The sequence below is a fragment of the Vollenhovia emeryi genome, unplaced genomic scaffold (assembly GCF_000949405.1).
Source record: "Vollenhovia emeryi isolate VEMERY1.0 unplaced genomic scaffold, V.emery_V1.0 DF939161.1, whole genome shotgun sequence".
In the NCBI taxonomy this organism is placed as follows: domain Eukaryota; kingdom Metazoa; phylum Arthropoda; class Insecta; order Hymenoptera; family Formicidae; genus Vollenhovia; species Vollenhovia emeryi.
The window spans coordinates 708,587-720,503 of NW_011967205.1; the positions used below are offsets into that span (position 1 = coordinate 708,587).

At 47.5% G+C, this 11,917-nt stretch overlaps 1 protein-coding gene across 1 annotated transcript; it reads right to left on the bottom strand.

Annotated features, from left to right (window-relative positions):
- Positions 1-429: 429 nt before the first annotated feature.
- On the bottom strand, positions 430-1,540 carry LOC105564616 (40S ribosomal protein S16). Its single transcript, XM_012017121.1, has 5 exons — positions 1,479-1,540; positions 1,342-1,386; positions 1,139-1,270; positions 773-887; positions 430-632 (listed from the first exon to the last, which is right to left on the bottom strand). The coding sequence occupies exons 1-5, from the start codon at positions 1,485-1,487 to the stop codon at positions 487-489; spliced, it is 447 nt and encodes a 148-aa protein (XP_011872511.1). The 5' UTR covers positions 1,488-1,540; the 3' UTR covers positions 430-486.
- Positions 1,541-11,917: the final 10,377 nt, after the last annotated feature.

The window sequence follows — 11,917 nt, forward strand, 5'->3', positions numbered from 1 at the left end:
AACTTACGAGTGCGAGAGCACAATTAAAGAAAAAAGAATCGTCAGTTTTACGAAAAGTTAAATCTGTGTCAGTTATAAATACTCTGAAAATAATTTTACTCGTTTCAGGGAACTTGAATATTAATAATACACTAATAAGAATATTCTTAAATGTCGCCAGCAGTAATTAACATCGGTGTTTTCTTGATCGTATCCGGCAATTTTAACAATACAGAAAACTTATTGCGGAAAATATTACCACAGCCAGGGTTTAAACCTGGATTTCTCTACACGCTAGGCGGGCGTCTCATCAATTCGACACCAAGGCATATTAATAATAGAAGCTATTTGGCCAATAGTAACTTTATATATGAAACAAGTAAAAGATATAAGAAAAATGTACAGTCTTGGTTACGCAAAAAATGGGCAGGGAAGGATGCATAGAATGCATAGATTTAAGTTTTTTTTTTTATTCAATATGAATATAAGACGTAAATTTTGTGGAGATTAACGATAAGATTTCTGGTATCTCGCTCTGGCGCCTGGACCGCCAAACTTCTTTGGCTCGCACCGCCTTGGGTCAGCTACAAGGAGCGTACGGTCATACTGGATGAGGATGTCCTTCACCTCCTTCTTGCTGGCTTCGTCGACATCTACAAAATATTATAAATCACACAAGTTAAATCCATACAAGATTGCAATTGCATCTGAGTAAATTGCATAAATGAATCTATACTAGATTACAATTGCGTCAAAGTAAATGCGCAAACAGAAACTGTTCGTTTACGCTTACATTTCTGATAGTAAGCCACGAGAGCTTTCGAAATGGCCTGCCGAATAGCGTAGATCTGCGCGACGTGACCGCCGCCGTTCACCCTCACTCTGATGTCGACTCCGGAGAACTTCTCCTGGAACATAAACGGAGGCGTGGTCGTTTCATGAAAAGCCGCATCTCACACTCGCTCGCGGCGGCTCGAGGGTGAGGTCGCTTTCAGACTGTTACAGCTAAATCATGAACCATCATGTTCGGAATAAGTAGAACATCACAGGACACGGTTACGAGCGGACGCGACAGATTTGCGCAAGGCTTTGCACCGGCGATCTTTCTCCCCCGCCGCGAAGGGCTTCAACGGGTTGAGCCACCCGTGCAGTCGCTCACCTTGCCCAGCAGCAGTATGGGCTCTTGCAATTTGTATTGCAGCACGCGGGGCTCCACCAGCTCCAGCGGCCGACCGTTGACGCGGAGATTTCCACGGCCACGCTTGCAGTAGGCGACCGCGGTCGCGCTTTTCTGCAACAAGAAGACTCGCGTCAGAACACGCCACGCGCGAACCTAACCTCTCAAAGTGCGCTTTGGCTCACCTTGCGTCCGAAGACCTGCACGGAGTGGATCGGTTCCTTTTGTTTCTGGGAGAAGAAAGAGGGAGATTCGATCAGTACCTACTCATGTTCGCGTCAACCGTGCAATTTCGATCGCGAAGACGGATCGCGGGACTCACCTTCTGCATCTTGGCGACCGGACAACACGTCGTAGAAAGGGACGAAGAGGAAGTTGTCGGTGGCGCTCGCGGCGCGTGCTTCCGCGAAATGGACGCCGATATTCCGTAGCCAATAGGATTCAGGCAATCGCCGCTTCATTTGAATAGAGTTTTCAATAAAAGAACATGGCGCGTATTTTGGATCCTCTTTTAACGATAAAAATAAACGTATTTTTAAATAACTACCGTATGCAATAGAATAGACTATGAATACCGGCCAATAGAGCAGAACGGTGTACGCGGAAAATCGCGGAACGAGAGCCTTGACCAACACCGAAAACAGCGGAACGCTCGTGATTGGTCAAGGCTCTCGCTCCGCGATTTTCCGCGTACACCGTTCCGCTCTATGAGTTTGCACTCTATGAGTTTGCATCCTGACACGGGCTTTACGCGCGTAAAAGTGACAAACTGATTGTCGTGCTTTCGGATTTCGCGAGGATCGCGCGGATATCAATTCATCTTGCGCAATAATGCGAAATAATAACCGTTCTAAAGATCGAGTATGTATTGTTCTCTGTTATTGCAGAATTGTGGTTCGGTAATGCGGAATGTGTACCAACGCGAAGTTACGCGCGGGAGGGTCTCTGGACGCGCGAAGTTGATCGCGCGCGGGAAACGGAGGCCCGCCGCCATCTTGATCGCGCTCGCATTTCGCTCGCGAGGACGAGGGACGGCGGATCGCCGGATTCTTCCGATCGGTAAGTACAATCCACGTTCATCTGCATCTTCGCCACGTCTGAATTGCGTTCGCGCTTGATTTGCAGCACGTCGCGGGTGCGAGATCAGACCGGCTTCGTCGTTACGACTTTTGCGCGTCTCGCGTGTGCCGTCGGTCTCGGGACGCGCGAAGTTGACCGCGCGCGGCGCGGGAAACGGAGGCCCGCCGCCATCTTGATCGCGCTTGCATTTCGCTCGCGAGGACGAGGGACGGCGGATCGCCGGATTCTTCCGATCGGTAAGTACAATCCACGTTCATCTGCATCTTCGCCACGTCTGAATTGCGTTCGCGCTTGATTTGCAGAACGTCGCGGATGCGAGATCAGACAGACTGCGTCGTCTCGCGCGCTACTTCCTGGGAATTCCATCGCCTCGTCTTCCACCGCGGCCGATCGCAGTTCGAACGTCATCTTCCAAAGGTAAGACGCATACATTCTTCTAACTTGGAGACGAACTAGGCCGCCCGGCGAGAAACGACTCGTCGATCGATGTCGAATTGACATCGGCACCGCCAAATTGACGTTGATTCGACATCGAGCGACGAACCCAGTGTGAGAAATGATGTCGAATCGACGTCAATTCGACGGTGTCGATGTCGATTCGACGTCGTTTCGACGTCGATCGACGAATCATTTCTCACTGGGAATCATTTCTCACTGGGCACGGCCCGAGTCACACTCGCAGCGCTGTGAGCATCAATCTGTCCTCGCGGTACATAAAATGTTAAACGAAGACAGGTACGATGCTTACAGCGCTATAAGCGCGAATCGGACCGCGGCCCTGGACAATCGTTTCTATTCAATCGCGAGAGAAAAAAGGGACAAGATCGTCGACTTGGCGAAAAGAGAAATGGATACAATGAATCATGATTTTTATTTGTTATATAATAATATCTACAATAAAAATACCATATCGTTTGAAAAACAATTTTCGTTACAATTATACAGTAATTTTATATAATATAATATTTAGGTTTTCGTTCCAAATAAGACGTAGCGATGAACATACACCTCGCGCAGTGGGAGTGAGAAAATACATTATTTTTTTGTTGCAAATTCCGCGTTGTGGTTTCGTCACTCGGCGTGTGTCTGTTTGTATGTGCATGCGTCGTTTGTGTGTTGTCCGTGTCACGTGTGTACCTCCCGCCCTCGCCCTTGCCCTACCTTCCCCCCCGAGTGTCGTCGATCTCCGACGCGCGAACACTCGAGACGAGCGCGACCCGCGGAGCGCGACCTAATCGCCATTTTTATTTTTTAGTTTTACTCTCCGGTTCGGCCTCGCGCCCCACGGCCGTTCGCGTTGCCGAGAAAAGGGAGATGACCGCTGGCAGGGGCCGCCGTCTCGAGTGGCTCGCGCGCGCGCAATTCCCGCCTGCCATCCCTTCGTTTCTCCCTTCTCGTTCTCGATAATGTGCGGAGAGTGTATTGTAAAAAGCGTCGGACCCCGCGGAGAGCGGGCCAACTTTTAACCGCGCGCGATCGCGCGGACAGTATCCCCCCGCTTAGTCTCTAAATTAGCTACACTTAATAGTTAATAGTACCGTAATGTCATCTCAATATAATATATATATATACACACACACACACATATATATGTATATGCATATATGTATATATATGTATATCTCATTATATTAGTTTATCATAATATATAGAAAATACATATAACAATTATTTAAATGACTCACAATCAATCATCTTCGCCATAGCGCGCGTATACGACGAGCGTACGTGCCGTGCCGTGCCCGTGCGCGTATACGCGCCCATGTGCGCATACGCGTGTACATATATATTTATATTTATATATAATAAATATATATATACATGTATATTTATCGGTGTGTTAATTACATGATATTTTTTTACACTCGTCGTACAGAGGGAGGAAAAGGATGGCGCGGAGGCTCGAGGGAGCGGACGCGGGGGAAGGGGAGGACGGGAAGGGGGACAGATCTTTCATACATTTACACATTGTCTCTCTGCCGTACTGCTAAATATACAGGGGAAACTCTCGTCTCGGTACCCTAGTCGATATCTTACAAACGTTTTTTTTTTCTCTTTGTCTATCTTGTACTGTAGTACGTATCCTTGCATCTAGCGAACACGTCTCGTCGTCCTGTGTCCTCGGGGCCCAGGCGTTCTCGCCGTCTGCCCCGCTCGTCAGCGTTTGCCCTCGCGGTCTGTCGCACCTTTTAGCTACCGTTTACGTATCGGTGTTGTCACGCCCTTTTAACACGTGACATTTGAGAACCTATACTCGCATACACGCGAGTCTACGTAATGATACAGATATCTGAAGAGAGAGAGAGAAAGACACGGATTACTTCTTGAGATCGGGATCTGAACGATCTTCGTGCAACGACGGCGGGTCAATTGGATTAAGATTGAAGAGACTTGCGCACCGAGGAAGATACAATTGATACACGCAGCCAATAGAGTAAATTGAAGTGGAGTCGACTTGGATTTTGGAAAAAGCCACTCGCCCTCCGATCCTGCAATTCACCCGCCTTTAATCATCTTCGCTGTGTATTTCAAGTCTCGCTTTCGTTTTGATTCTGCGATCCGTTGTCTCTTCCTCTTCGATTGTTACGTCACGGTACGAAATTAACGATGGACGATTTCTCCTTGCTCTCTCTTTCCTCGTGTTCTCGATGCAATTTTGCAGAAGGTATCGCGGAACGGTACACATACACAAATCGTGAGAAACGCTGGAATATTCGCGGCTTTCGCGACGCCTTTTATTTGATAACGTTACGATTGGATTTAGAGTCGCCGTTGTATTAACTTCGCGGATGATTATCGTTACGCATTACAGTGTCGTTTGATAAAAGTCAGGCGTCTGAATATTTTTCGCACAGTGTATATTTTGTTCGCAAGGGATACATCAACAGGTAAATATAATGCGGCTGTCAACAGCGATGTTTCTAAAATTTCGCAAAATTAATAAGGAATGTATAGATTTCCTCTCTTTTGATTCTCGCTTTGATTATCATTTTCACAATTGGCGACCCTGAAAGAAATCGTTTCCCATGTACGACGGTATCCTCGGAGGATGACACTGTTCTCAAGCCAAATTCCTCGAATCGTGCTCGTTTAGTTCTCGATCGAAGCGGCCGGATTGTCAAGTAACTTTTACGTAGCTTTGCGTCAGCATAGCGAGATCTGCAAGTATCTCCGAAGGATTCGATCGACAACGAAATCCAGAAGCCTTTCTCGCGTCCCAGCTCTTTCTATAAGCATCCAGCTAAGCGTATCTAGATTTATCTACGGCTTCTAACTGGAGATACAAAGTTCCTAAGAGCCTGCCCGCCGCCGATTAAGAAGATTGTTACATTTGGAAGATTGCTACATGTTTTCTTCTCTCTCTCTCTCGTTCTTTTAAAAACTTTTCTATCATTGAGCGGAGAGGTATTGCTATGTGGTTGTCAAGAAGAATCGTTTTGATATGTCAGATGTCCGTAACTCGCCTCCCCCTCCGTTTTCTCACCCTTTCGCTCTTATCTCGCTCTGCCCTTTTTTCTCCCGCTCTCGCACTCACTCGTACAACGCGACTTCGAGCGCCTTTCCGGCGCTCTCCGCCTCTTCTCATTTCTTCCGAGGACGACGTGCGTGAGGAAAAGACGCGGTGGAAAGGAAAGCGAAACGATACGACAATTAAGCAACGTAGACACTTGGGAAGCTCTCTTCCTTCCTGCTGTAGGGCTGGACGTACGCGCTCGTGGCTGACAGGGAAGGACGAGGGGGATCATTCTTTTACAGTTTTATATACAAAAGTGAAGGGACACCGAGCACGATAGCGAGACAACGATCGATCTGTACAGACTGCGGGACTTCATTCCTGACATACATAAAAATATGCGCGGACACCTTTGACAATCATAAATATATACATTTATATTATGTATACCTTACACGGCGGAAGGATGACGATCAGAGAGTCAAGGGGGAATTGGCGAATGTCTTTAAGTACTCGTCCAGCCCATCGAGCGGATGCAATCGCAAGGATAAAAGAAATCTTCGTCCGCACGAGAGACCAGTTTTACCGCCAATTAATCTTGACCGAGAATACCTCTTTTTTTTTACCCGCGGGAAACGACGTAGAGCGCATTAAACGGGAGATGAAAATTGATCCTCCCTCGGTAAAACCAGCCCTTCGATCGTTTTAACAACGCCGGTCACTCGTTGACATTTCGAGCGCGCCGCGAGTCCCGCGATCGCTTTGCGTTTCCGTCACGATCAATGGCACGTATCATATTCTCTAATTGTATCTCGTATCGCGCAGTTCTGGGCGCTAAATGCACACACACACACACACACACACACACACACACACACACACACACGCGCACGCACACGCACGCACACACGTGTCCATTTCTCGCGACGCGGTCGTGCGGTTTTTCGTACAGAAACAAGACTCGGGCAGCTACATTTGGCAATAAACGCGCCGCTAAGTAAGAGAACGCGGACCTATGGTTCTTAATACTGCTTCCACTTAATGAGCTACTTAATTCAAGATTACACGAAGAATCCTCGCGAGACATCGCCGTCGCGGACACACGCGAGCGGGACGTTAATTCTCTAGATTGATCCGTTTCTCTATTCGGAGCTTCGGCCGTGACTCTTGCGCTTCGACACACGTCCAATGTTGATTATCGTTAACAGCACTTGGCACGCGGAAGCGCGCGGATGGAAAAAGTTGTCGGCGCGCTTCCTCCTCGTGAAACCACCTCGAGAGTCAATCGCCGAGTGCAATTTCATTTCATTTCGTTCAGCAACAGAGAGAGAGATAGTCGCGGAATGATGACCGTTAACGAACAATATTTTCTGTACATTCGTCGGATTAGAGGGAGGAGTGCACGCAGCGTACGTTTTCAATGAGACTGCTCCGAAATTCGCGATACACGTCGTCGAGGGATCCTCGAACGTCGTCCTTTTGATTGACGGGGGTGATTTCGACGGGGCCGCGAGGGCGACTCTCGAGGGTGGTTCTGCGTCACGTGTATCAGGGTTCGCAACGCAGTCGTTTCGATTGATCGATATCAGAAGTGAGAAGGAACGGGGAGGTGAGGGTGCTTTTTTTTCCATGTACGAGTACGACACATATAAAATCCACATGCTCTTTATACATGTTATTATTGCATACTACACGTTCGCCGCTGCGGGCCACGAAGCGCCTCTCTCTCCTCTCTTCTCGCTTAAAAAGTATTTAAATCTTAAAAAGGGTCGGTGGCTGAGGAGCGAGAAAGTCCGCGGAGGGCTCTCGGTGAGCCGGGTGGAACGAGCGAGCGAAGCGAGTAAGCGCGAGCGAGAGCCGTCTTCCTCCTGTCGCGGCAAAATGTTGTGAGCTCGGGATGCGTCGTCGTCGGACAGAAAGATGCACGTGGTCTAAAAATTCGGGAGTCGAGCGTCCGGCGATGACCCCTCGTATTTTTCACCTCGCGACGGACAAGATCGGCTCTTTCTCGTCACTCGGGTCGCTCGATTCGTGAGCAGCATTTTGATTCTCGCCGTTTCTCGAATCCCCTTTTCGCTGTATTTTGCGGTTTTCAACCCGGTTCTCGCTGCCTCGAGATTTTTGATTGGGTGGTTTGATTACTTGACGAATTTGGCACAGTGATTATTGTTGAGCGTCTTCCCCGCTTTCCTTTTTGCTGGGGAACGCTCGCGCGAGAACGATCTTACGCGGTACGATCGAGGGAGGCGGGACTTCTTCACGATTTATCATTCCAGCCGTGGTGCTTTAACGCGAGAACGAGAACGCTTGGAGCGACATCGGCAGGTCCACGACGTGCGACTCGATACAGTTTCATTTCCCCGCGCCGTTTCCGATTAGCGAGAAAGCGATAATCACCGACATTCGTGCGAGAAGGCTCTCGCGTGTCCCTCGATCGTAGCTTTCGCCTTGGTTTCGTAAGCGCAACGTTATTTGTCGCCGGATCTTCGCGAGATACAAGGTGGCGCGGATATAAGTACGCAGATTCGCAGGCATCGATACCGTGGAAATCATCGTCGTCGCAGCTTTGGTGGCCGGTGCGTCTTGGGAGCCACCGCAATAATAACGATAACAATAGGTACGGGATTGTTACATTTAACATACAATAAAATTAGACTCATTGTACTCGCGCTCGCGACTAATTAGCGACGAGCTGTCGGAAGTGCCGGCCGCCGCTTTGCACTCGGGCTCCGCTCGAATCCCTGCAATCAGAGTCTGGCCAACCGGGTCAGTTCTGGCAAACTTCTGCGAGAGAGAAGAATGCGCGTTCGCCACTTCTACCTCTTTCTTTCTCCTTCCTTCTCTTTCTCTCGCTTCCTTTCGGGAGCTGCCGGAAACAGAAGGACCGATCAAGAGTTGCCGTCTGCTGACTGGACTCCGATCAGAGGGACTCCAGGGCTGTGAATCGCCGTCTCGCCTCCGTCGAACGGCGTCGAAAACGCCTCGTACCGGTGTTTCTCAATGTAAATCGCGCAAGTTATACATACAAAGCGCGTTCCTCGTGAATGCCAATCAACGCTCGTACAACTGAATCCTCGTTACAGCACCGATTGCACAGGAGATCATTGAGGAAGAAGATACAGTAATCGTTAACAATACAAGAGCAACACAAACGAGCTGACGTGGATACCAGCGTCGATTATATCAGTCAAGACAAAAGTTACGTGTATATGCGTAATGCATATACCTTGTGCGATTCCACATATCTCGCGCGGTGCTCACGAAAGGAAGAAGTAACCGCGTAGGAATTGAAAGCGTAGATTTCGCCTCACGAGCCGACTATCGCACGTTGCGCGAAACGCACGAAATGGCCATCTACGCTCGTATCCACTGTCGCCCGTGCGCGACGAAGGTCCACATTATACTCTATCTAGACGAAAAAACATCGTTATGACGGAATCTAACACGTTCAGGGCCTTCTCTACGCCTGCGTCTTATAAATTAATACTTTCCGTAAGCATTCACACCCGCGATCAGTGGCACAACTCGCATTTAAAGGACTAACTAACGGAGGATTGTCTGCTTTAGGGTCTTTTCCATCCACTGTCAGTGCATCCATGAGGCGAAATTGCCGCACGGCGTTAATCGAGAATTTCACCAGCGCTCGTCGACCAGTTATAGATTATTGATTTGCGAATTACCTACAGGAGACGGCGTTAGCACCGTTGACCGAGCTTTTGGCACGAGCTTCTATACGCGTTAATTATTATCTCTCGTTATATCCCCGGCGGGAATCCAATTTCTTGTAAAAATATCTCGGAGGACCATCTCGGAGAAATTCTCTTTTATCTCGTAATTATTATTACTTTTTTAATTCAGGACTTGCAGCGCTCCCCTCGCGAATCCCCCACGATCACCGGCACCTGCGACGATAATCGCGCGCCACCGGAGGAACTTAAACACGCGGTTATGCGGCCATTTTGTAAATTAGCTCGTTATCAGTTGATAAACAAGATTGCGAGGCAGTTTCCTCGTTGCGTCATGGATGCAGAGCTCCCTCGGCCACGACACTTTTGCTATCTACCGAAACCTACTATTTACATCAATTCCTTGTAGACATAGCTAGCGTTTTACAGTTTGAGAGATATACGTTAAGTGTAGAATCGCTGGAAAGAAACGCACACGCACACTCGGTCATCTCGCTCGGCTGTCTCGTCCCATTCGCACGTAACACTCGCGACTTACATCTGTTTTTTTTTGTTGTTGTTGCTCTACCACTCTTTTGCCCCTTATCACAACACCAAACAGTGCCCGCTTCGGATGAAAGAGGCCCCGTACGGGGGCCTCGGCTGCGCTACGGCAGAAGTATCTCTACTAACAACCGTTGTCAGGATAATAGGTAGTCCTTACTCGTCCCGCTGTCCCGAATTCGCACGCATCATGTCCCCTGGTGACACACCGCCAAATGTTCTCACCTCGCTTACATTATTTCCGTGATTGAATTTTCGGTAGAACGACACACTCGCGCGACCATACCTTTGAATTTGATTTATCTTAAGGCCTTTGTCCGTATCGCCCAACGATTTTTACCTCTATTTTATATCTCAAAATTATCAATATATTCTTCTTATAGGAAAAGCGATATTTCCACGTTTTACTCATCCTCGTCGAATGTCGGTAAAAATTTGTAGTACTTATATTTGCACTTACAGTTGTTTTATTGATAATACGTTTACCGATTACTATATTATTAAGTGTCGCGTCATTAATATCACGGAAATTATCGAAGCTAAATGAGACTGCAGGTGCCCCTCCCAGAATGTATGAATTCAGATATTCTTTCTTACGATTTCGCAATGAAAACAAGGCGGGATAGAAGTCGGGAATTATTGCCTGGGTTTTTTTTCTCGTCGAAGTTTTTAATTTAAATAAATTTCATATCTCGTCAGTGCGTTGCAAAATCATCGAGATAATTTCATTAACGGATCGAAGAGTCGTACTGTGTAATGCCCGACGGGCAGTGCGGGAAGCGAAAGAAACGAGTTAGTAAAATCGAATCGTGTGAGTGACAGTCGAAATTGCGGAACCAGGTACGCGTGTTGGCTGTATCGTCGGTTTTGTTTGGCACAATGTTAGCATACCGCTTAGACTTGACAATAGTAGACAACAAGAATGGACAATAGTGGACAACAAGAAGCACCGACACTTCTCATAAACATGGAATAAATACGAGCTACCTTATGCCTGTTTCCCAAACAATTAGCGACCCAAAGAGAACGTGACTGAAACGACATTCGGCGTACATTTGAACTTGGCGAATTAGCTAAGTAAATTGTGCAAGGCGGTCAATATATCTTCACAGAACACTGTAAAACAATACACTTCGAAACGTAGGTGATTTAATTCTACCAGAATCGCTGAATTTGCAACGCAGAGCACTTGGCGGGAATCGAACGGATGTGACGTCCAGTATCGCTTGTTCTTTCCTTTTCCATTTTTCTCAGTGAAAAATAAAGGGATCCCCTCACTCGTCTCCCACCGAAAAGCACTCGCTCACGCTTGCGTAAGCTGATATTGACAAGTTCTTCGTCCCTCGCCTTTTCATGTTTCTCGCTCGCGTTTTCACTTCCCCTAATATCGTAGTTTAAAAGTCAACGATTAGTTACCAGAACACAAGGCACTTGGCTTACACATCATACATGTCTTTTTTTGTTATTAATTTGCTTTTTGGTATAGCTCGGTGTTGAGATAGCTGGCGCAAGACGCGCCGCGGGGGACAACATAGATATTGAAGATATCGAAGAGCAATAATCTCGCGCGGTAGTGTAACGTATTTCGCCAAATCGATCGGAACTTTCGGAAGGTGTACGAGGCGGCAATGAAATCTTTTGAGGACGTACGTTATAGTCGAATCAAGTACACGCGTTACGTAGTGAATCTACGGAGAACTGTCTTCCACTGACTTCCCTATTAAGATGTCAGCTGTCGAAAATAGTCCGAAGCACTCGTTTATACTACGTACAGACAAATGATTTGCTCTCACGAGAACGAAGCTGGAAAGGTTTCCGATCTGGAGTCTCACGTGGATCGCGTTGCGATTTCGCGTTTCTCGTTACGGATCCGCGGTGCGTCTTCCGACGTACAATGAAAATAGCACTCACCTCACATACGCAATATTCATAGAAGAAAATAGTCATATATATATGTATGTGTCGTCGTACATATAATATATATACTATCTATGCAAT